The sequence below is a fragment of the Drosophila busckii genome, chromosome 2L, assembly GCF_011750605.1.
Source record: "Drosophila busckii strain San Diego stock center, stock number 13000-0081.31 chromosome 2L, ASM1175060v1, whole genome shotgun sequence".
NCBI classification, from domain to species: domain Eukaryota; kingdom Metazoa; phylum Arthropoda; class Insecta; order Diptera; family Drosophilidae; genus Drosophila; species Drosophila busckii.
In genome coordinates this window covers 5,318,868-5,344,044 of record NC_046604.1, presented here as the reverse complement: position 1 = coordinate 5,344,044, position 25,177 = coordinate 5,318,868, and the positions used below count along the sequence as shown (strand labels likewise).

General features: G+C 37.8%; 5 protein-coding genes across 7 annotated transcripts; 2 read left to right on the top strand and 3 right to left on the bottom strand.

The window, feature by feature from the left end:
• Window positions 1-52: 52 nt before the first annotated feature.
• Window positions 53-2,438, bottom strand: LOC108607955 (NHL repeat-containing protein 2). The gene is made up of 3 exons (XM_017999083.2): window positions 2,217-2,438; window positions 959-2,163; window positions 53-902 (listed from the first exon to the last, which is right to left on the bottom strand). The coding sequence occupies exons 1-3, from the start codon at window positions 2,401-2,403 to the stop codon at window positions 120-122; spliced, it is 2,175 nt and encodes a 724-aa protein (XP_017854572.2). The 5' UTR covers window positions 2,404-2,438; the 3' UTR covers window positions 53-119.
• A 5,657-nt stretch (window positions 2,439-8,095) lies between these two features.
• LOC108607954 (metal transporter CNNM2) lies at window positions 8,096-13,662 on the top strand. The gene is made up of 8 exons (XM_033294059.1): window positions 8,096-8,172; window positions 9,751-10,063; window positions 10,127-10,315; window positions 10,387-10,602; window positions 10,671-10,844; window positions 10,909-11,554; window positions 11,624-11,890; window positions 11,958-13,662. The coding sequence occupies exons 1-8, from the start codon at window positions 8,096-8,098 to the stop codon at window positions 12,518-12,520; spliced, it is 2,445 nt and encodes an 814-aa protein (XP_033149950.1). The 3' UTR covers window positions 12,521-13,662.
• Window positions 13,663-13,772: 110 nt separating this feature from the next.
• LOC108607953 lies at window positions 13,773-19,342 on the bottom strand. 2 transcript variants are annotated; one of them, XM_017999078.2, is made up of 24 exons: window positions 19,253-19,342; window positions 18,921-19,193; window positions 18,700-18,870; window positions 18,522-18,630; window positions 18,325-18,463; window positions 18,168-18,258; window positions 17,798-18,118; window positions 17,535-17,708; window positions 17,333-17,474; window positions 17,137-17,272; window positions 17,007-17,079; window positions 16,633-16,950; window positions 16,418-16,570; window positions 16,263-16,362; window positions 16,065-16,197; window positions 15,931-16,000; window positions 15,551-15,865; window positions 15,345-15,488; window positions 15,142-15,283; window positions 14,909-15,089; window positions 14,794-14,848; window positions 14,414-14,719; window positions 14,174-14,353; window positions 13,773-14,113 (listed from the first exon to the last, which is right to left on the bottom strand). In XM_017999078.2, exons 1-24 carry the CDS (start codon window positions 19,274-19,276, stop codon window positions 13,787-13,789), a joined length of 4,077 nt encoding a protein of 1,358 aa, XP_017854567.2. In that variant the 5' UTR covers window positions 19,277-19,342; the 3' UTR covers window positions 13,773-13,786. The 2 variants fall into 2 exon arrangements, with proteins under 2 accessions (XP_017854567.2, XP_017854569.2); XM_017999080.2 differs by having other exon boundaries at window positions 13,925-14,113; window positions 14,212-14,353.
• Window positions 19,343-19,489: 147 nt separating this feature from the next.
• Window positions 19,490-23,067, top strand: LOC108607396 (ATP-dependent DNA/RNA helicase DHX36). Its single transcript, XM_033294058.1, is given in 6 exon segments — window positions 19,490-20,647; window positions 20,649-21,538; window positions 21,592-21,984; window positions 22,054-22,419; window positions 22,651-22,782; window positions 22,911-23,067. Coding segments are annotated over 6 exon segments (2,757 nt in total). The 5' UTR covers window positions 19,490-19,744; the 3' UTR covers window positions 22,984-23,067.
• LOC108607429 (guanine nucleotide-binding protein-like 1) lies at window positions 23,022-25,115 on the bottom strand. 2 transcript variants are annotated; one of them, XM_017998244.2, is made up of 4 exons: window positions 24,928-25,115; window positions 24,540-24,874; window positions 23,297-24,485; window positions 23,022-23,236 (listed from the first exon to the last, which is right to left on the bottom strand). In XM_017998244.2, exons 1-4 carry the CDS (start codon window positions 25,004-25,006, stop codon window positions 23,112-23,114), a joined length of 1,728 nt encoding a protein of 575 aa, XP_017853733.2. In that variant the 5' UTR covers window positions 25,007-25,115; the 3' UTR covers window positions 23,022-23,111. The 2 variants fall into 2 exon arrangements, with proteins under 2 accessions (XP_017853733.2, XP_017853734.2); XM_017998245.2 differs by having other exon boundaries at window positions 24,540-24,871; window positions 24,928-25,114.
• Between the last annotated feature and the right edge of the window lie 62 nt (window positions 25,116-25,177).

The window sequence follows — 25,177 nt, the reverse complement described above, 5'->3', positions numbered from 1 at the left end:
TATTTAAAACAAATAAATATTTAACATTATTTTTTTTAGTATAAACAACGCTCAACGTAAATTAAACATAGTACCTCAAAGAATAAAGACAAAATTTGTTTGTGCACAAGTATCTACAATCACAAAGTTATGTTAGAGCGATCTATGTGCACATTAACATCCATTGTACGAGCATCGTCATTGCAGGCCACTGTATTTTCGTTAACAATTGTAACGTTAAATCTTTTGATCATGCAGGTTTTGGCATCGCATAGATTTAATGAGAATTCAATTAGCAATTCAGTTTGGTCTGTTTCCGCAAATACATTTGATGGCAGATTTTCTTTTTTATATAATTTTAAGCTGCACTTGCCATCCGTTAAGTTTCCAGATGCATCCGTAAACTCCAAATTGGGACTTGTGCTTTTAATCTTCCATTTTTGTGGTGCATCTGATGTAAACTTCAGCTCAGCCGAAGTCTTTACAATAAAATTGATGCTACAATTTTTAGCTTCTAGTAAAGGCAAATGCTTCACCAGCTGCATGCGAACTTCCTTAGATGGTGCATCGGTTTCGCTGGCGGAGGAAATTTGCTTAAAGTCTAGCGCGAATCGTTGCGCTATATTAGTGCCCAAATCAACTTTATATATGGTGTGATTATTTGTATCCGACACTAATAAATTACTACCGCTATCATCTAAGCAAAGTCCCGATGGTTCTCTCAACGCTAAAACGCTGTTATCTTGGTTCTTAAGAACCAAAGTTGAAATCGTATTGGTATCAGTGTCAATTACTTTGATTTTGTGATTATATGTGTCAGCCACATAAACTCTATTATCCACATGATTATAAGCCACACCCAATGGATGTTGAAGTTTTGCATTGTACAGCTTGCCATCCTCATCACCAAACGCAAACAGATTCTAAATATAAAAACAGTAAGCAGATATATAAGAAATTAAAAATAAGCGTAACTTACTAATGGATTTCGATCTCCACCGACTACCGGCATTACTTTCCCGTCGACGAGGGAAGCCTTTCGTATGCTTGAGCTTTCACTGTCCGCTATAAACAGACAATCGCTCGACATGGCCAAACCTGAGGGTTGAGCAAAGGCGGCATTTTGAGGATACGAGTTGTTGCGATTTTCTTCAAGGCCATTGCCAATTAATGAAACGCAACAACGCGGTTCGAATTTGCGAAACTTCCACCAGATAATACCTTCGGGAAAGTATCCCCAAATCTGATGAGTGCCAGCCATGGCGATTAATACAATAGTTTTGGCAGGTACATTAAGTTCGTCAAGGTGAAAGGACATATCCATGTCACGTGTGTGGAAAACGGCCACATCCCAAGGCGATGATAAAGGTTGCAGTGGGCCTAGACGCCCACCAGTGCGATCGTGACCTTGATGTCCAGTTCCAGCCAATGTCTCCACAACTTCATCCTTAAGTGATATTTGGCGCAGCGCGTGATTATCCGTATCGGCCACAATTAGGGTTTGCTCGTCAAGAAATGCAACTCCCTGTGGGTTGTTGAAACGCGCCGCTGTCAAGCTGCCGTCAACAAACCCGGCGTCCAGACCACCAATCTTATGCTCCACAACTCCTAATGTAGTGACTACGAGCACACGGTTATTGCCAGCATCGGCGATAGCATAGCGGCCGGTAGAGCGGGCAATTTTCGCTGGAAAGCGTAAGTTCGACGCCGGTTGTAGATCCGTTGACAGTTGCAACGGCAAACTTGTATGGTCAATTTTTTGCTGATGCCCATAATATTTTAGTGCTGCGCCAACGAATTCTTCGAGAAATCCACCGTGTCCCTCTCCCATTAGCAATAACATTGGAACGCCGTCTGGATTTAGGACCAAAATTGAGGGCCAACAACGTATGCCCAGAGATCGCCACAGTGCAGACCTTGAATCGTTTACTATAGGATGCTGAATTCCATACCGCTGTGCTGCAGACAAAATGTTTGCTGCCGTACGTTCATTTTCAAACTTCGGACTGTGTACGCCGACGACAACAAGTCCACTCTCAACTGGAAATCGTTCTTCCAAGGCACGCAGCTCGGGCAACACATGCATGCAATTGATGCAGCAATATGTGAAGAAATCCAGCACAACAATTTTCCCACGCAGTCCAGCTAGCGTCAACGGTCGACTGACATTAAACCAATCCAGATCTACATGATTAATTATATAAATTATTGCCCGGGATCATATGATTACAACAAACCAGGTTGGAACTCGAATTGCAACGCTTTCACTTTTGCCAATGAATTTTCTTCCTTGTCCCAATGCCAACGCCCAAGAAAGTCTTGAAACACTTTTGTTTTGTCTGCATCGGACTTGCGATAGCTTTCCTGCAGCTCTTCAGTAACAAATGTGACAATGTCAATTGCCGAAAGCTCTTCAGACTCCATATTTAGTGCTATTAAATTTAATTTATATATTGTTATTGTTCTTACAATAGCTCATAGAGATGAGAACTAGTGATGTAAGTCTTAGTGTAAACACCAAATCCGATATTCATCGATAATTTCAAAAGAAACCACCAAACCAATGGTCAATGAACAATAAATATATATTAGCATGACTTCCCGCTCAACTATTCCAGTTGATGACCCCACCCCGATACGGCATATGGAGACAGTGAACCGAGGAGCGAACATTAGATTGTAGAAAAGTCCAATTTGTGAGACAAAACAATTCCGAGTTGTGATTCTAAAGTATATATTTGAAATTTGCTGTTGCCCTACTGGACGTGATTATGTGGGGGCTAAAAGTTTAATTGAACACTCATTGCAAGAAAAAACTAATTAGACATTTTAGTAATTTAGTGCGAATACGTTAAAATATATAGGAAAAAAAAAATGCTAATAAGTGTTTAAAATACAATTTCATTAATACGGTACTAATAGTGGTCAACACCATCATTAAATAGATTACCAGACATAACTAACGATGCCGCAGATAGATGAGAGAAGATGGAAAAAAAACTAATTTGTACAGTACAAAAAAATTATGTGGACAGAGACACACGGAGGTCCGTGATAACCAGAGAGAGAGTTAACCCTCAAAACAAAGAAAACAAAGAACGAAAGAGCAAACGCAGCATCCGTCTTCTTCCCATAAAATTAGCGATAATTATGATATTCGTGAATTGAAATATACAATTAAGGTCTTAGCACTCCAAATGATGGCAATGGACAAATACCTTCCGCTCAACCTCTGCCACCCTGGTTGTTGGGGGTTATTAGGCTTTTTGGTATCCTTATTAAAATAAATAAAACATCACGCGCAAGGGGATAGTTGTGTCATGATTACCATCTAATTGAAAATAGGAACGTCAATTGTCAGTCTAATGGTCAAGTTGTATTTTTTAGGTCTGAGAATTATTTAGCAATAATTATAGTCAAGCTACATTTAATTCTCGCAATATACACTATCCTTGCCCGATCTTATCTTCTGCTATATAGGGTTACAAAGTGGACATAAGATCATTGAGGAATGTTATACAAAATCACAGGCGATGTACAAGCTGTTTTATTAGATGTAATGAGATGACATATATGCATGTCAGAATGTTATGATGTTGTTATAATTCTAATCCTATCTTACAATTAAGAGTATGGGCTGAGTCTGTAAGCTCTAAACCCCCCGATCAATAAACATACAGAACCACAGCGAAGAGGTTTCAAATATTTCCTAATGCTGTATAATTTATGGTAATGATATAAAAAACATATACCTACCTAGAAAATCATTTGTGGCTACGACAAACACAAAAATAAAAAAAAATAATTTACAATGAACATAATGTACATATAACTATTTATTAAATAAAAATTCAGTATATATTTATGAACTTTTATATTATACTTAACACTAGCTTAAATAATTATCTATAAATACCGAATTATTTTCGATTATTAGCAATTTGCTTTAAGCATTTAAATTATTATTCAAAAATAATTGAATGAATTATTTATTCAAATTTAAATGCAAACGCTATGCTTGTCGCAAATGTTATCGATACTATCGATATAAATATATGATATAATGATATAAAATAAAAATATTTAGAAGCGTTTGGGAAATAAATTATGTGCGCACACACACACAAAAAATAATATGAACTGTAACTGTAACTAAAATGAAAACTTATTTATGTGTGTGTGTGTGTGTGTGTGTGTGTACATAAATGTGTTTATATGAAATACTTACAGATACTCGTAATTGTGAGTCTTTTACTCCCATGAGTGGTTCTTGTTAAAGCCTGATCATTGATCACATGATCTGGCACTGTAGACTGTATGTTTGACTCGGTTTTAATATAAGAGTAACTTAACAATTGATAAATGAAAAGTTCACTTTACTAGGAGGCCCCAAATATAGCCCCCCCTACCCTCTATTTAAAGCTTCATCACAAGAGTAACACACATTCAATTTTCAGTTTAAAATAATAGAACCTGACTTAGAACAATAGATTAGTAATTAAAACCTTTGTTGACACAACATAGATACAACGTGAAATTACGAGACTAGAAAAATAAAAAAACGAGTTTTCACTTGGTCTTATTGTTATGTTCTCCTCTTTAGACGAAAAATACATGGAAAACAAATAAACATTTCAATGATATACTGCACCGCCTCTCCTCCTTATACTAAATAACCACAGCCGAGTCCCATCAGGAAAGGGAGGTCATATGACACTTGCATATTAATGTCATTTCTCGTAGATTGTGTGTTTAAAGAAAATAAGTAGATTTTTATGTTTTTGACCACAAAATAGGTTCAACTGTACCATAATTATTATTAAAAATGTGGAGTACCGATTATCGAACTGATACAGAAATAACAAATTAATTTAAGTATTACATTAAGCAAATTGAGTGATTGTTAGTATAATTTGTATTGACACAACCTAAATTAGTACAATGGATCATTACTAAACTTTTTCTAAAGAATGTAAAAAAACGGGCTTAAAAGTATGATAAAAACAAAATATTCTCCGTGAGTCATTATTTCATCTGTCTATGAGGTATTGTTGTCAGTTAGAGCATTGTATGAAAATAAATGAGCAAGACACCAAGAAAGTGACGAAAAATCTATTGACTTGAGTTAGTACTCGCAGTCACTGTGCTACACCAATATCATCTGTAAACAATATGCGCTAAGCTTATTCAGTTAAAAAATAATGGAATATTAAATGAAAAATAACGTTTAATACAAGTTATATATACTGTCAGAATATCTGTTACCCCCCACACCCCACTGATTGAATAGTAAACGTTACATAGTATACATGATACCCCCATAACATATGTACTCGGGCATAGCTGCCGCGTGAGAATCTTCTGCGGCACAGGCTGTAAATGTGAAGTTTATCCTGCGTGTGTCAGTTCGTGTAATTGAATTTGCACAACATTATTGATTTCCTTTAATGAGAATGGGGTTAGTTAGTTTCTCTCTCCCACATTGACGCTCTATGCTTAAAATTCTTGATACCATAAAACAATCTCAGACTCTTTGTTTTTCTTTTAACGATAATTCTATTTACTCGCATTCTCCGAAGGCTGAAAAATGCTGACTCAATTTTCTTGTTGTTATCATGGCAATGTTTATCAACGCACAACACATGCATACAAAAACACATACACACGTATAATACTGTGTGTATGTATATTGTTTGTTTTTAGATTTGCGCCTAAATTAGTTGACTTGTTGCTTTCATAAATCTTATAAAAAATGTGAATTCGCTGAAGTGAAAATTAAAAGTATTGAGGTCACAAATACTAAATACAAATAGACGTACTTACATACGTTCACTGCACGCATGGACATACATACATACATATGTATGTGTGTGTTTACAGCATAATTTTATGCACATACATACATATATGTATTTACAACATATATACATATATATGTATATCTGACGTGGGCTATGTATCTTATTTGGTTTTAGCTGCCAATTCTATTTATAACTAGACGAAAGTGTGCAAAATCATCACCATTCCTTGCTTTTATATGAATGAACATTTGTAGAAGAACTACGAAAGTGAATAAACAATAAGTAATACGTGCTGCCACGCATAAATGACAAATATAACAATACAGTAAACATACATACACCTGAGTTAGTACATAAATGTATGTTGTATAATATTAAATATATGTAGTTGAATGAAAAAGCAAACAAGCAATTGTAATGTTTTTTGGTTTAGCTGTTACTGGCCACTGAAACGACACGAGAGGTACACCCTTCTCGATAAACACAAAATTATTAAAATACGTATAATACCAAACACAGTTTTTAAAGCTATTACAATACCGCTATACATATAAAAATAAACTCACAGAGTAATATATATGTATATGTACATATATATGCGGATTTAAAGCCCTATCGATGACTAAAACAAACTGCAAATAACCGCAAACAATTTCACTAATGAGTCGTGAGCTTTGCCAGCGGTTCTCGTTCTTAGGCCAATGCCTCTCCTACTATTGCTGACAGGCACGTTTGAATTTTTAGAACTCAAACTTAAAACCAAACAAAACAGACTGAGATCAAAACAAAATATAGTACCTCGCCCTAAATGGTAGCCGGTGGAGGTATATCCCGCTATCACTCAAGCTCATCGTGTAAACTGGCTAGATAACTGGAAGGTAATTACTTGAGCCGTAGCTTACTTTCGCTTTTTAGCGATTTATCTTCTTTATTGGGCACACCCAAGTGTTACGCCCCTCATGTTATAGGTGGTAATTAATCATCTCATGTTAATATAGGTACAAGGAATACTGAGCTACTCATTAACAAAGCTTAACAAAAATCAAATTAATATAAATGTACTGTCATGAAATAATTAAAACTAAAATAAATGATTAGTCGGGGCTCGTTTGTAGTCTCACCCACTACCACCCATAACAAATAAAGATGTGTGCGCAGGGAAAGGAAGCGACTCTTGCACGTGAATATAGGTCTTTACTATAAGCATGCCAAAAAACACCCTAATACACCAACATCCCGCGAGTTGTTGGAGTGTCCCGTTCAGACTCCTCCTCGCACGTATATCCATTTCCGATTCCACAACCTCAGATCACCAAAAACCAGAAAATATAAATAAAAGAACTAGGAAATCTAGTGTCCCGGTAAATTACAGCCGCCACGCAATTCTATTGTCTTTCTGACTCATTATATTGTTGGTGGGCCTCAGCGCAATTATTTAGCAATTACCGTGCGTGAGTAAGTTAGTTATGTTTGCTTCTTATTCCTTCGAGTAATGTTGTATGCTAACTATGTATGAGCTGCCTTAATTGCAAACCCCACTGGTCGCTCTCCTTCAAACCTCAGTGACCTGACTCTCCTCTTTAAATCTTTAATTACCTCTACATATGAGAGCATGATGTGCTCACGCTCCCCAAGTCGCATATAATTAAAGATCCACAATAAGCTCGAATTCAAAAAATTAAATCAAGACAACAGAAGTGTTACCGCTGTAGTGTCCATAGACAGAATGTTTGATATTATGTGTAGTGAGCACCTGAACTTAAGATCGATACCAACTTCCCGTAGATACAGCGTGACTCGCTCCAGCCGAGTCCGTTCAAATAGAATAAATAATTCCAATTATTCGTTGAAGAACAATATAAGATCGTCTGTATGTTGAGCGCGACTCGAGATCAGCTATGTATTGTAGTAAATTTAATAAACAAGATGTTATATAACGCCAAACAAATATGAGACTAATTTGAAAATGATATATACTTAGAAACAAGAATATCAAGCACGAACAATAAACAAATATTATTCAAGTGCATTCAACTATGCGAGGGGAGGGGCAGGCCATGGCTCAATCAATTGAGATACAACATTTTTAATTTTGAATTAGAGTAGCCACATACACAAAGCAAAGCAGGAATAACTTGGAACATAAAGCATTCAACCATACCACTATACACTCAATAATGTATAGGTTTTAATAAAACACATTAAATGCATTACTGTTTTACAAAACAGCGATTTTCTTTGCACGGCAATATTTCATATACACTAATGACAACAACACAATACAAATACATATGTGCCTAATTATGATAAACAATATGTATTTAGATCTGACCATGCAGAAATCGTTCGAGCATCCCGAATCCACGCCTGCCTCCTTCACTGTTTGCTCCGAGTAAATTATGTTAAAGTACACCACAGAATTTAAATAAATATTGCAAAGAATGGCTTGGAATTAATTCTTTCTCCAGACATTTTTCGTTATTTTGAGGAGAGATAGGTTATTGCTTTCTGCCAACCGCGATAAAGTAGCTTTGATGGGACGCATATCGTACGACAATGCTAAAAATAAATACATAAGTGTATACATAATTCTGTTCACACATTCATGCTTCAAATACATAACATATGCATTTTATACATACTGTAATTATGACATAGGTTTATGCTGGCCATTCATTTTTGTTATGTCTGTGCCAGTTTTTTTTGTCTGGCAAATTTTTTTTAAAAAATGTTTGCAAATTTCAAAGAGTATATTTAATTTTTACATATATGGAAAAGGTATATCTTATGTATTTAAAGTGTTTAGATTTATGTTTACTGAAAACAAACAATTACAAGGTTTATGCGATTCTAAGCCACCTACTTCATTATAGATATCAAATGAAATTATAAGTGGTGTTGTGCCTAATAAAAATACGTACGTCAAGACTAGTTTTTTACCTCGGGCAATCTTTAACGCGCTAACACAGACAGAAACACCAACACTAATGCACAATTGACGTGCGATCGAATGAGATATATGATTGTTTGGTACTCGTATTTAGTTATTGATAAAGTTATTCGAGATAAGACCTTTTCGTTTATGACGTAAGCTTTTTCAAATCTTATGACTGTCCTCAATAAAAGATTATCTTTTTAGACGTGGCTGTATTAAGTTCATACTGGTTAGTTCTTGTTCACAATTGATCTTTAACTATCAAGTACATTGATTGCATAACACAAAATTAAGGCATTGACTACGTCACAAACCTTTTTTGTTTATGTATGTATGTCTGAATATTGTTTTTGTTGCTTAGCAGTTATAAATAAATTTTATTTATGTATACACTTAGCTTAGCCTTGGCATTATCTGGTTAGCCATATGTGCTATAGATCTCAGCTAAGAAGTGCGTGCTAAATAATATATAGCTCAATTGAATTCACTTCGTCATAGCACTGATTTATCAATATAAATTATCTGCATGTGTGCAAAAGCGTTATCAGCCACAAACACATAAATGTGATAATTATTTGAGGGCTAACCATACGTTTATTGTTAGAATAAGCTCCAGCTAATTTCCATCTCAGTGATTATCTGCTGGCGCTTAGGCTACAAATTTTCTGTATGTATATATTATATTATTATATAACCGACGCACACATGGACAAAATATATTGTAATACTAAAGCTTTCTAATCAGCTTTTTCTGTTTTGTTTCAATTCTAGCACATGCTAATTTCGGTTGAAGCACATGCGTGGTTTTAGTTTTCAACTAACTTTAAACACAATTCATTGCTGCAAATTTTTCTTTTGTTTGATTCAATCCTTAATAATCTATTTGGATTAGTAGGTTGACTGATTGAAGAATAAACAACATCTTTGTAGAAAATAGATGCAGTCATAAGATTACTTAAATTACTTTTTAAAAGACATTAGATTTTAATTTGATATACATACATAATAATAAGAAATTTGTACACGCAATTTTAGAGCCGCAGATATTACCCGTATTACTGGTCTGCGCTTGGAAGCTGATAGTGCGGAGTCTAACGATGGCATACCTAGCATTTTGTGTGATACCCAACAAATGATACGTGTCTTCGGTCAGGGATTAAACGAGAACACTGTGATTGCGTTTACAAATGAGGAAAATTCTTATAAGGGACCTTGTCAGACTCCGGTGTCGGCTATATTCAAGCCATTTGATGTCTCTCCCGATGGATCCACAGCCACGTATTCGATCAATGTGAAGTATTCAGAGAAAGACTTGTATATATGTGCGAAGAACGATATAAGTGCCGCTGTAAGTAAATTGATTTATTTGACTGGACCAAAATCCATATTCAAATGTTTCATCTGTTCACAGCACAGCTCTGCCGCCGAAGCCATTCCGCTTGAGCATCAGGGCAATGAGAAATGGATGAAAATGGGCACAAATAAACCTCTACTGCCAGTTTGGCTGTCAGTAATTATAATAGTAACATGCTTGTGTTTCTCATCGCTGTTCTCAGGCCTCAATTTGGGTCTAATGGCCATGGATCGTACCGAATTAAAAGTATGATTTAATGCTTAACTAGAAATTATATATGTAACTATAGTAACTTACAACCAACAATTTTATTGTAGATTTTGCGTAATACTGGCACGGAAAAAGAACGAAAGTATGCTGCAAAAATTGCACCAGTTAGAGATCAAGGTAATTATCTGTTGTGCAGTATTCTCTTGGGTAATGTGTTGGTTAACTCCACCTTTACCATTCTGCTGGATGGTTTGACCTCTGGACTATTTGCTGTTATATTTTCTACACTGGCCATTGTACTCTTTGGTGAAATCACACCTCAGGTAAGTTTTACACTATATCCCTATGTCCAAAAAAAAAAAAAAATAAATAACGATTGATTTCCTTGCAGGCTGTATGCTCAAGGCATGGCTTAGCAATTGGTGCCAAAACCATTTTGATAACCAAAACTGTTATGGCCATAACAGCACCGCTTTCGTATCCAGTCTCTCGCATCCTAGATTATTTGCTGGGTGAAGAGATTGGAAATGTGTTCAATCGTGAGCGTCTAAAGGAACTTGTTCGCGTAAGTGTGCTGTCTACAAAAAAATAAAATTACTGTTTATATAATTCATGGTCCTGCTTATTAGGTGACCAATGACAGTAATGATTTGGACAAGAACGAAGTGAATATCATCTCAGGCGCCTTGGAGTTGCGAAAGAAAACAGTTGCCGACATTATGACGCATATAAATGATGCTTATATGCTATCATTGGAGGCTATCTTGGACTTTGAAACTGTGTCGGACATTATGAACTCTGGTTATTCACGTATACCTGTCTATGATGGCGATAGAAAGAACATTGTCACACTGCTTTATATCAAGGACTTGGCATTTGTCGACACCGATGATAATACACCGCTAAAGACGCTCTGCGAGTTCTATCAAAATCCCGTGCATTTCGTTTTCGAAGATTACACTTTGGATATTATGTTTAATCAGTTCAAGGAAGGCTCCATTGGTCACATCGCATTCGTGCATCGCGTCAATAATGAAGGCGACGGCGATCCCTTCTACGAGACCATTGGCCTCGTTACTCTTGAAGATGTCATTGAGGAGCTAATCCAAGCGGAAATCGTTGACGAAACCGATGTCATTGTGGACAATCGTACTAAAACGCGCCGGAATCGTTACAAGAAGGCCGACTTTTCGGCATTTGCTGAGCGTCGCGAAGTGCAGGCCGTGCGTATTTCTCCTCAATTAACGCTGGCAACATTCCAGTACTTAAGTACAGGTATTTATTAGCTGCCGATCTTGTCCGCAAATAGTTATGTAATATTTTGGTATTATTTAACCATTATAGCTGTTGATGCGTTTAAAAAGGATGTCATATCGGAACCAATATTGCGGCGCTTACTTAATCAAGACGTTTTCCACAATATTAAGGCAAAGGGCAAACTTAAGGACGATCCCAGCCTTTTTATATTTACGCAGGGAAAAGCTGTTGACTTTTTTGTACTTATTTTGGAGGGTCGTGTAGAAGTGACAATTGGCAAGGAAGGTCTTCTTTTCGAAAGCGGGCCGTTTACTTACTTTGGAACACAGGCATTAGTTCAAAATGTTGTTATTGGTAAGCAGAATTTGTAAGCAATAGAGCATATTACTATTTATAAAATTGTTGTACATTATTTTTACAGATTCACCATCACAGACGGGTTCGATGCAGTCCTTAAACATGGACTCCAAAATTCGTCAAACTTTTGTCCCAGACTATTCTGTTCGCGCATCTTCCGACGTGATATACATCGCAATTAAACGTAGTTTATATCTAACAGCTAAGAAAGCTACGCTTCTAGAAAAGAGTCGCAAGTCAGGCACGTTCTCAACTGAAACATTTGATGACGAAGTTGAGCGTCTGCTGCACTCAATTACTGAAGATGAGAGGCCACGTCTTTTGGCAGCCAGCCAAAGTGCGAGGCGCTTATCCAAGCCCAATAGAAGTGTAACGTCATCGCCTACACACAACGATTTATCTCAGGATGAGAGAAGTAACAGTGCCAGTGGCCACAACCAGACGAGCCATAGAATGGGTCCAGAGCATACAGAAGATGCTTCGTTAAGTAGTCTGGTTACCTCAGATGTAGCAGGAGATCTGCCGAATGGAGATAATGATGACAGGGATGGAGCTGCGGCTTCCACACCGCTTTTGCCAAAGCCAGATGAAAGTAACAACGATCCCAGACAAAACAAGCCACAATAACAACAGTTTTCGCAGCACACACTTCTTGTTAAGAACTAGATGCCGCAAATTAAATTTTCCATAACAATCAAACACAAATATTCTAATGCAAATCGCAATCACTGCTGCTTTTTTTTCTCCTAATATTCTCTTTGGTATATCTTATTGTTGTTTATTTTCATTTTTGTTTTCTTACATTTCTTGTTGTATGCATGTTGACAATGCAATTTGTTTAGCAAGTTAGAGTTATATATTGTAAGGCATAAAGATGAATGCTGATATTAATTTGCGATTGCACTAGGTTTTTTTTTTTTTAAGCATAATTGTTTCAAACACAGCAGTATGGCCCTCAGTAACCTAAGCATATTTTTGAGATTTATCGAGTTCAGAAATTAAACACACGTTTGTATTACCTCATTAAATACGTACTTAAGAAGAGAAATTAATCACCACCGCTTGCAATGCCCTCCCTCATATTTCTTCTTCCCGTTAATTGTTATTAACTAAATTGTTTGTGGCCGCAGCATTAATTATATAACTTGTAGCACATAAATTCCTTCCCTCAATTTATTGTAGTAATCATTAACTGTATTCATTGTATATGATTTTACAAATTTAATTTGCTAAGCGATTTAAATGAATTCACTTATTGAGGCGGTGAACAAATGTTATTTGAGTAAACAAAATAATGTTATATATACATATATATAATTTACTAATGTGCACAAGCTTTGTTTTAACTGTTGTTCAATTATTGCGTTATTTAGCAAAATGCATTATATTCTATGTCCAATGTCCCACATAACTTATCATAAATACTATAACTTGAGATGTTGAAAACTTCTCACTTGTTGTTCATTTAACTAAAAAATGTTAATTAGTAGTTTATGATGCCTAAAATTGATTCAAAATGCATACAAACAAACATACATACACATCTTAACTTACATTAGATTAAATAAATACCTACAGCTACATGTACATGTAAGAGCAACGTAATTCGTTTTAAAGTGTCAATCGCAATTGTGAGTGATTGTTCCGAATAACGTTGGCGATAGGTAGAATGAGGTATCTTGAAAGATTCTTGCAAAGAACCTGAGTATATAATTAAAATAATGTGCTTGCAATAAATTATAAATTTTATAGAATACATATATTTACTATTAAATGATAAAAAAAGATCGATGTCAATAGAGCTACTTTGTTACTTCCTTATATATATACATATATACAATAAATGTATATTCGCATATACAAATGTACAAATGGTTGGAATTATTATTATTTTTATTTATCTTCGACAATCGGTATTGTTAGCACAGTATCCGGCATAGTAGAATTATCCAGTTTATTTAAAGTCTCAAGCACGATTTCTATTATTGGCCGCTGTTCTGCCTCATGAATCCAACAATCTTCAAGCAGCTGTTTGACGTTCGAAAATATTTTATCAGTTACCGGTGGACGAACTCTAGTAGTAACTGCATATGAAATTGCCCAGAAATTCGGCTCCGAAAAGTTATCATGAAAAGGCTTTTTCCGTTTCATTACCTCCCAAAAGATAATTCCAAAACTGAATACGTCGCACTTTTCCGTATAATGTCCGGCATTTGCCACCTATGGTTTATAAGATATACATAAGTACATACAAAGTACATTTAAAATGAATAACCAAACCTCTGGTGCCGTATATCCCGGTGTTACCGTATTCGTACCCGTCATCAGTGTCTTTAAATCAACCACCGTTCCAAAATCGCCTATTTTCAATATGCGACATTCGTTGGTAAGCAACAAGTTGTCCGGCTTTAGGTCCCTGTGAATCATTTTTGGACTCATACCATGTAAGTGCGCAATACCCTAAAATTTAAATTTGTATATTATAATATGAGCACATAATAATATTGTTGCCTAACGAACCTTAGCGCATTGATACATCCAATTAATTGCGTCTTTCACTGTGTAACCTTCCGAGGACTTATGAATACGATCATGTAGGGATCCACATTCCGCGTACTCCATGACTAAATATATATTATTCTTATCAGCTGTAATGCCGTACAGCTTAACAATATTCTCATGATTCACTCTGGATAGTTGTTTTATTTCCTTATCGAACTTAGTCATAGCTTCCTTGTCAATGTTTTTGTTTAATGTTTTCACTGCAACATATTGTTTCCGCCACAACGCCTTCAATACTGTGCCGAATCCGCCTTGACCAATTTTCTATTTTATACATACATAATGCAAGGGTATCATACAATAAACAGTATGAAAACACTCTCAATCAATTATATTACCTCTCCAAATTCTATTTCCCAAATATTTAACATTTCACACAATTTATCTGTGGCTCTGTTGAGAAAAAGTCGTTGGCAGTCAACATATAATTTCCTTTACTAGTAATCAACTTACTTAACGTGAGAGAACAAATAGGAAAGCTTTCCCACTGGACGTTTTTTAAGATCCTTTTGCCAACAGCTTTCAATTATAAATGATATATTATCATAGTCCTTCTCCCAACACCGTTCAGTGGTTGTCAATTTGTTGTCGAAATTTGATTTCTTTATATCATCAAGTGGTGGACGATTATCCTCTGGAAAGCGGTAAGCACGTTATTGGTACTATCAGGTATACGGACTATTTACCTTTACAAATTTTGGACTGTTTCTTGTAGGTAGGAAGATGCTCCAAATGATAGAACGGCTCCTTGCGTGACATTATTTCCCACAAGATAATGCCAAAACTGTAAACATCGCTTTCCTCCGAGTTAGTGTCATCATCTATAATCTAATAATAGGCGCTAGAAATTAGTACATGTTAGCTATATTTTTGTTCTCCAACTTCTTACTTCTGGTGCGATTAACAGGGATTCTTCAGAAGCTTCTGTACCAAAGCCACCAATCTTTACAATACGATTTTCTTTAAATAGGAAAACACAGCTGGTCTTCAAATCACCATGTATTAACGGTACGCTGTGCATATATTCAATGCCCTACAAACAATATATTTTATGAGAAAATATTTTTGTCATTATAAGCATTGTAATACAAGTACCTCAATCAACTGATCTATCCAATCAAAAGCTTGCTCTATGGTGTACTTCTCACTCTCATCGTGTACTAAAGTATACAGTGTTCCACAGTCTGAATACTCCATCACTAAATATACATAGTCAATATCAAATGTAATGGCATTAATCGTCACAATGTTGTTATGCTTTAAGCAAAGCAGCTGAGCTATTTCCTTTTCATGATATTGAAATTGAGGAATATTTTCTTCCTGGTTGATGCTTATAAACATTTTAAGAGCAACGTTATGATCCCGCCACTTTGCTATTTTCACATCTCCAAAGCTTCCACGAGCAGCCACCTATACATTTTGAAACAATGAATATTAAGTTAACTTATATTTTATTTATTTTACTTGAATATTACCTTTATATCGTGGAAGTCTGAAGATTCAATCATATTTGATTGTATTTCAGCAGGCAGTTCTTCAATAGATCTAAAAAAATAAAGAAATAATTAAAATTTTGGCATAAAATAACTTTTAGTATTGGTATACTTACTTAATATTGGAAAGTATTATTGTTAATTTTTCTATTAAGGGTCGCTTTTCTGAACTTTTGTTTAGGCAACTAATTATTAACGGCTTCATATGCTTGAATTTAGTTTCCGGAATGGCGTCAACCATACTTTCGCCTGTAATGATACGTCTTTTAATAGAACACTATTGCTTTTCTCCTTCTATTGATTACAATTTTTACCATTATTTTTTTGTGGCTTCTGGCGAGTCAAAACCTCGCACCAAACAATGCCAAAACAATATATGTCACTCGCTTTGGTCTTCTGCCTACTGTTGACCACCTTCGATAAAATATAATACCATTATACCTGATTTGAAATGCATACCGCTACGAACCTCTGGTGCTGTCATTACACTTAATTCCGTAGAATCAGTCCAGAAGCCGCTAATCTTTAAATCCGTGTAATTGTTTGTCAACTGTAGACATTGGCTCTTTAGATTACCGTGAATCATAGGTGATGGCTTCATTGCATGCATGTATTCCAAGCCCTTTAAATAAACATTTATTTTATATTTAATTTGCTTATACAATAATATTATAGCAAACCAACTTTGGCAAGTCCAAGAATCCAGTTAACAGCACGCTGTACGTTATAATCAATCCTATCAACATGCAAGCAATTGTGTAGCGATCCGCATTGTTCATATTCGGTGATCACGTATAGGAATTTGCTGTGAGAAGTATAACCAAATATTGCAGAAATATTTACGTGCTCGACAGTTATAAGCCGTTGAACTTCAGATATAATATTATTTATTTTCTCAGCATTATTCTTAATCATCTTACAGACTCTGCTGAGTACAACAGTCTTTTCCTCATTAATCCAATTGACTTTGAGTTCGGCTCCATAAGAACCGATATTAACAATCTGCCACGTAATAAAAATAGTTACAATTTGTTAACAACAATATGAAATAAACAAACATTTGCTATATTTTCGTTGGACTCCGTTGTAAATTCCGAAATTTCAAAATTTTTATCTCCGCTTTTTGGTAAACTAAAAAAGAAATATAAGTATAAGATATATGAAACTATATAGATTGTTTGCACATACTTAAATTCGTTTTCACAAAAATTCTCCAAGTCTTTTATTATATGGCGATTCTCTGGAGTTGGGTCCCAACAGCTATTTAGTAAAAGTTCATAGTCCATGTTATGAAATTTTATGTCTTCAAGTCTTGGGCGTTCACCTTTAAAAGATTTTTTAACTCAGTTAAAAAATAGTGTTTTTAACGCTTAAGATTATTTACCTTCAATTATTTTTGTTATTTTAGGTCCTCTTTTTAGACTTCTTATGTGATCAAACGGTTTTCTTTGTGCTAATATCTCCCAAAATACAATACCAAGACTATATATATCGCTTTCTCTTGTATAACATCCCTTATCCATTGTCTTAAATTAAATATATACATATTAAATAAAAAATTTCAATATTTTTACATTGCCACTTACTTCCGGTGCAATGTAATCTATGTCATGATGATTATGCTTGTACAATGTGCTATGTTCAAAAATTGTGCACCAATCTCCAATTTTCAGGGATTTGAAATTGTCATACAGCATCATGTTTTGTGGCTTAATATTGCCGTGAACAAAGCATCTCAATTGGTGTAATGTTGTGACAGCCTACGACAACAAATAATAATGTGTATTCCCGTTCAATGGCCACATGCATGAACTGAGGAACGTTAAAAACTAATATAAGTAATCCATACATCCATAGCCTGATTCATCCAATTTAAGGCAGTTTTTTCTGTATATGGCTGATTGTTTTTTCCATATATACGTTGATATAAAGAACCACAGTCTGCATACTCCATAATTAAAGAAAGTCTATCGTGGGCAATAATAATTCCAAATGGGAGCACCAGGCCGATCAAATTTGGGGCCGATATGGTAGCAATTGCAATAATTCTTTTAAGATTTTTTAAACTTTTTTCAGATGTTTTCTCCAATTTTTTGAACTCTTTAATGACAACACTTTTATTGTACCAGGTAGTTTTGTAGCATTTACCAAATGTACCCTCTCCGATATTCTGTAAGAATTTTATAAATTTAATAGTTTATTTTAACGGGTAGCCTCACCATGTCCTCTGTCAAATTTATAGTACTACAGCTCACTACAGATCCGATGTCAGCGGTAAAAATGTACTCTAAAGTTTCCGAGGTCGAAGATCTTAAAAAAAAGGTTTTTTAATGAATTTTAAGCATAAGTCTTCAGATTTTCTAAATATTTATTTACTCAACAAACAAATTCAGAATGCTGGACACATCGTTTATTGACGGCCTGAGTATCGGATTTTTCTGGCAGCATTTTTCAATTAATGCTTTTATGTCGTCCGTGTTCATAACTAACACCTCACTTATTGGGGGGCATTCCCCTGCGAATTAAATATATAAATCAAATCAATTTTAGAGGAGAATGCATACGATCAATACTTCTGTCAGCAAACAAATATGGGTCGTTTTTACGCGTCATAACCTGCCAGAGTACCTCTCCAAACTTATAAACATCACAGGCTTCTGTAACTGGATCACCGTTAAAAACCTAAGCATTAACAAATACATATGTACATACAAAGGCTCGTTATTACTTAAAGAAAAAATATTGGCAAACCTCGGGAGCCATATGACAGACACGCTCATGTCGCGGCAATTGATCATTTTCCAGACAGAAAGGAGTACCGCCGATCTTTAAGCACTGTAGGTTTTGAGTTAAGAGCAATGTTGTTGTTTCAAAATCAAGGCTTATTAGTTTTGGCGTCATGTTGTGTAAAAAAAAAAGGCCCTAAAAAATAAAATTTTTTAATTGCACATAGTATCTGATTGAAGTCATACCTCTGCAGCCTGTTGCATCCAATTAATAGCTTGCTTTAATGTATAATCTCTTTGTTCGCGGTCAAATAAAACGTCTGCCAGAGTTGTATACTGAACATACTCAATCATTAAATTTTTCCTTTCGTCCACTCCGTATATGCTTAATAAATTTGGATGACGACATTCATAAAATGATTGGGGACACGCACGTAGCAAGAGTCTTGATAATACGATTTCCTTGCCCTGGTACATTGCTTTCGTTACGTTGCCAAATACGCCGTACGCAATTCGTTCCTAAGCGATGCTTATTTAATAAAATAAAATTCTCTGTTAAAGAGCACTTTGATACAAACCCCTAATTCAATATCGGTATTCATATTTTCGTCAGCTCTAAGCAAACAACACACTTTTTAACACTTATATTGATGCTCTTCAAGCTACTTCCAGCACTTGTACAATGTAGCCCACGGATAAATTATTTATTTATGTATAACACGGAGAGCAATACAAGCAGAATATACTAAATCATGTTCTCTTTGTTTTTTGATTTGGATATTTTTTCAACCCAGACACTGCGTAGTATTAAATTGATAATCAGAAGGTTTATCAGTATGTAAACAGTTTAAATCGAAACACTTTATTTTACTTTTGATCATAGTGAAAGAGAGAGGAAATAGTTAAGGTTTCAATTGTTTGCCACATAAAAGCACTGATCAATTGAAATCGAAAATAATCGATAGATAAAATATCGATACATCGATCTTAAAGCTTTTTATTTTTGCCTCACTATTTAATTGTACACAATATTAAGCGCGACCAAAGAAAATTTTATTTAGTTGAGTGAAATGTCGAAGAACAAAGGAAAACGGCCTTACGGCCTGAAAGGCAAGGAAATTGGCATGTACTATAAGAAATTATCGCAGCAGCGTAAACAAAATTCTAAAGAGGAGGCTAAAATTAAACTTGGATGTGATGTATCGGTACCGCCAGCCATGCTCGACCGTGTCCAAGGATATGTGAAGCTTTTCAAGGACGGTGTTGCAACCCAGGTAAATGAACAGAGGTTGAATGAGGATTTTAAAACTCAGTTTGGGGCTTTAATAAGCGTTGACTTTGATGAGTTCCTTGACGAGATGAAGAAACAGCATGGGAATATGGAAAGCTTCGACAATGAACGCTTGGATAAGCAGTTGCTACAGAAGCAGGAAGAAGCTCATGAGCTTAACAACATTTTCCAAGAGCGTTATAGAGCGCGCCTTAGACTGCCCACAATGGCGCAGGCGGCAAACATAATCGATGCGGTGGCTAACAATCAAGTGGTGTTAATTGTGGGCAGTACTGGTTGCGGCAAGACAACCCAAGTGCCACAAATCTTGCTGGATGACGCAATTGGCAAGGGGATTGGCTCGCAGTGTCGAATTGTATGCACCCAGCCGCGTCGCATCTCAGCCATTACCGTGGCGGAGCGTGTAAGCTACGAGCGTGCCGAAAAAATTGGAAAATCGGTGGGCTACCAGATACGGCTAGAAGCCTGTAAGCCGCGCGAGCGCGCCTCCATCACATACTGCACCACGGGTGTGCTGCTGCACCAGCTTCAGTCGGATCCGCTGATGCACAACACAAGCGTACTCATATTGGACGAGATACATGAGCGCAGCGTAGAGACGGATTTGCTGATGGGTCTGCTAAAGCTCATACTGCCGCATCGACCAGCTCTAAAGGTTATATTAATGAGCGCTACAGTGCGGGGAGCAGGATTTTTGCGACTACTTTGATCAGTGTCCCATGTTTCACATAGATGGTGTTATGTTTCCCGTGCAGATGCTTTATCTGGAGGATGTACTTGAGCTCACAGGCTATCAGTTCGATAGCAAGCGAGAGAAACGTGCCAAATCTGCTGCCGAGCAGGCCGAGCACAGAGCCATGATTGAGCCTTACATACGGCGCGTGCGTGGAAATTTTGATAAGCGTGTGCTGGAACAACTCCGTCTACCCGAATCCGAGGGTTGCGACATTGACTTTGTGTCGCATCTCATTTACCACATTTGCTCAAGAGAAGCCGAAGGCGCAATTCTAGTTTTTATGCCGGGCTATGACAAAATATCGCAGCTTCATAGCATTCTGGAAAAGCCACGCACAGCGTTGGGTCAGCACTGGAAAGATCACTTACAGCTCTATACGCTCCACTCTATGCTGCCCTCAGTGGAGCAGCAGGCAGTGTTTGGACGCGTGCCAAGAGGCAAGCGCAAAGTCATCATATCGACAATTATTGCCGAAACCTCTGTAACCATCGACGATGTGGTCTATGTCATCAACACAGGCCGCACCAAGGTCAGCAGCTATGACACTGAGACAAATATACAAGCGTTGGAAGAAGCCTGGGTCACCAAAGCCAACACACAGCAGCGGCGCGGACGCGCAGGTCGCGTGCAACCAGGCATCTGTTATAATCTGTTCAGTCGTGCACGTGAAGAGCGCATGCCGGAGATGCCCACGCCAGAGATATTACGCAGCAAGCTAGAATCAATATTACTCAGTCTCAAGCTGATGCATATTGAAGATCCCTATGGCTTTCTGCAAACATTAATTAATCCGCCAGCCAAAGAGGCTATTTCCAATGGCTTGGCATTGCTTAAGAGGTTCGTTCAAGCTCTGCCGTAAATTATAATTTTCCTCTATGCTTCCTTCACAGAATTGAGGCATTGGACAGCGCTGGTCTGCTCACACCTTTGGGCATGCATTTGGCCAAGATGCCAATTGATCCGCAGATGGGCAAAATGATGCTCATGTCGACGCTCTTTCGTTGCTGGGATCCTATAAGCTCGGCGGCTGCCGCACTATCCTACAAGAGTCCGTTTTATACGCCGATTGGACTAGAGCGGCGAGTAGATGAGACCAAACGCCGTCTGGCCTGCAATATGCGCAGTGATCATTTATGCCTGCATAATACAATTTGTGCTTATCGTGAGTGCGGTCGCGCACAACGTCAGCGTGACTTTTGCTACAATAACTTTCTTAGCTTCATGACACTGCAGCAGCTAGAGCGCATGAAGCAACAATTTGCCCAGTTGTTGCATAACTACAAGTGAATACCCGCTACTAACCCTAATTTGTTGATATGGCAATGAATCAAGTTTTCTATCTCTATTTGCAGATTTCTCTCCTCATCGGATTGCCAGCATGATAAGTCCAATAGCAACTCGGAGAACGTGAGCTTGGTGCGCGCCATCATTGGAGCTGGTCTTTATCCAAACATGGCACACTTACACAAGGCGCGTCAAATCAGGAATCAAGTTAGAACTGTACACTCAATGACTACAGACGATGGGCGTCATGTAAATTTTCACCCATCCTCTGTGAATAGCGGTGAAGCCAGCTTCGAGTCCAATTACTTTGTCTACTATCAGCGACAGAAATCATCCGCGCTTTATTTGCTGGACGCCACAATGGTTTTCTCCCCCGCTCGGACTCCTCAAGTATCATTAACGTTGGTAAGCATGATAAGGGTGCCTCCTACTCGGTGAGAAGCGAATTACTTTACCAGGAGACTGTCACAACAGCGTCCTATGGTGTATCTGGTGTGCGCGGCTAGCGGACAGCCCATAATTAGTAAGCTCCAAGTTTTTGAACGCCTGAGAGGATATGATATGATTTTTCATTAAAGATGTGCGTTGCACATTTCGCACAGTTACCTTGCTGGGCCTTTTCCACGATGAGATGTGTCGAAACTTGATATCATCCTCGCGGTAAGAGTAGACTACGTCATGTACAGGGTACGATGCGAGCCTGAGGTCAGAGACAGGCTTGAAGCACCTTGTTTGCTTAAAAAGGCACTTTATCCGGCCCCAGTCGATGAGAATAGCCACGAGAATGAATTGATCCGGTAAGATTATGGGCTTCCAAAATTGAGCACACTAATGATGAATAGTTACTTAAGGATATTGAAAATGCCACATCAAATTAGTGTTAAAATCGTTTCGAATATAAATATATATAATTTAATTTTTGCAGAGCCATCGAGCTGTTGCTCTCACTGGACGAAGGCATGGGCGATGAGTACTCCGATGACATAGATAATATATAAATTTATATGATATATAATATATATATATGTATATGTGTGTTATAATTCATCTCGATCAGTGTTGTAATTTAATAAATTTGTCTCTAGTCAACAACGGCAACAAAAACTGTTGTTAATCGCTCTACAAGTTAATTATCCTCAAGCAGAGCGAATACGTTCCGACCACGGGCTGGTTGCGACACTTGCTCATCATCGTCGGCGTTGGTTTCATCATTGGAACTATCCTCGTCCTCGTTTTCACTATCATCGGCGGCTGCAACAAAATCAAAGCGTTTTAAGTACAAAATGTGCATACTTTAACAGTTACACTTACTATCCGATGGAGACGAGTCATCATGCTGCTGCTCTTCCACTTGCTGATACTTTTTTACCTCGGCCAGGTCGGGATGCTGACACCACTTGTCGCTTAGCTCTGCAAACCCTGGTGGATAGAATTGCAGCACAAGCTGATGTTGGCCAGCCAGGCACATGCGTAATAAGTGATTGGCAGCACGATAGCGATCCGGACGCGCAGCTTTGGCTGTAAGGAAACCGCGTTTATAGGCCCACGCATCGCTGATAGCCACAGCTGACCACGCATCATAGTCCTCTGGCAGCTGCAAACGCAGCAGCTGCGGCAGATTCAAGTGCTCGGACATGAGTTTAAGCGAGCGATAAGGCACTTGTAGCTGTGAAATGGGAAAGCTTCCCAGCAGCACCTGCAGTGACTTTGGTGTGGTGGACGGAAAGACCAAGCCTGGACAGTCGCAGAGGCGTACATGAGGCGTAAGAAAAATGGTTTGGAAATGCTTAGTATGTCCTGGCGTGCGACTAACGCTAACCACTTTACGTCCCTTTAACGCATTTATCAGCGAGGATTTGCCGACATTGGGAAAGCCAATGCAACCCATAGTGAGCACGCCGTTGTAGTATTTTACATGCTGATGTGGTGTGGTGTCTATGTTGCTGCTGATCTTAAGCTCGCCTTCGATTTGTGTTGTCAATGCATCCTCGTGTGACGCCGCATTGTGCAGCAACTCAAGCTGCTCGCTGCGCATATCTTCGCGAATCTTCTGCTCCCATTCGGCCAGATCCACTTCACCCTGCACGTAGCGCTGGCATTCTTGAAATATATTATAAACACCTTCCATGCTGCGACGATGCGCCAAGGCAGCACGTCCATTACGGCTGCGTGGCGTAAACGAGGCAAAAAGCACAATGGGCAGCTGGGGGTAGCGCTCTTTGAAGTAGTGGCGCCAAGCAATGACTGCCTCGGGCGTGACCAAATCCACTTTGTTGAATATGACAATTGCATGCTTCTTGAGTTTGTTTATAATGTAGTCGTAGAGTGAGGGTGGAAACATAAGTGTAGCATATCGTACATCGACAATGATGAGCAAGATGTCAGAGAATTCAAGCACACGCCAAAGCTGACGCCAGGTCTCCAGATTAAGCTCAAACAGCGACAGCTCAGCATGGCTTTCATCGCGCTGCTTCCGTTGCAGCAGCTCATCAACATATTCCTGCAATTGTGTGGGACGTATAAGTAAATCGCTTAGGCATTAACATTAACATACCTTAAAATAACGATTCTCACTGCGGTCCAACTGCTCGCGGCTGGTTTCTAGGCTCCATGGTGGCCTTACGGGAAAATCACAATTCTCAAAGTAGCGCTCATCAATTTCACACTCCTGTGCTGTCAGCACATTCAGCGGCTTGAAGCCCTCCTGCTTCATAAGCTCCAGCTCCTTTTTACTCTCCTGATAGAATTGCAAATTGTAGCGGTTCACGTTCTTATTGCGTCCAGCACGTGTCAGCGGCTGCTCCATAAGCTTGCGTGCCGCTGATGTCTCCGGTACATCGCTGTCTTCGTACGATTCATGCGTGCTGCTCAAATATTTTGCTGGCCCTGCTAATTAAGTTCTTATAAAAACAGGAACGGGAGCCGGCTTGAGCTTTGATTACCTTTTGTGCTGCGTTTTTGGAGCAATTGGTCTTTCTTCTTCTTGCCGCTAAAAGGCAACTTGCGCCGCTGCTGGGGCATCCTTGATTATTACCTGTGATTTTGCTATTGCTTTGTCTTTCGCTTATACGCTTTCATTAAGGCCTGTTGACGCAAAACAAGTTGCCAACTGACATGGGCCTAGTACGCAGCTCGCAGGCAAATTTCGACTTTGTTCACAAGCTTGTAAAAAACATAGTGTTGGAAAATGCT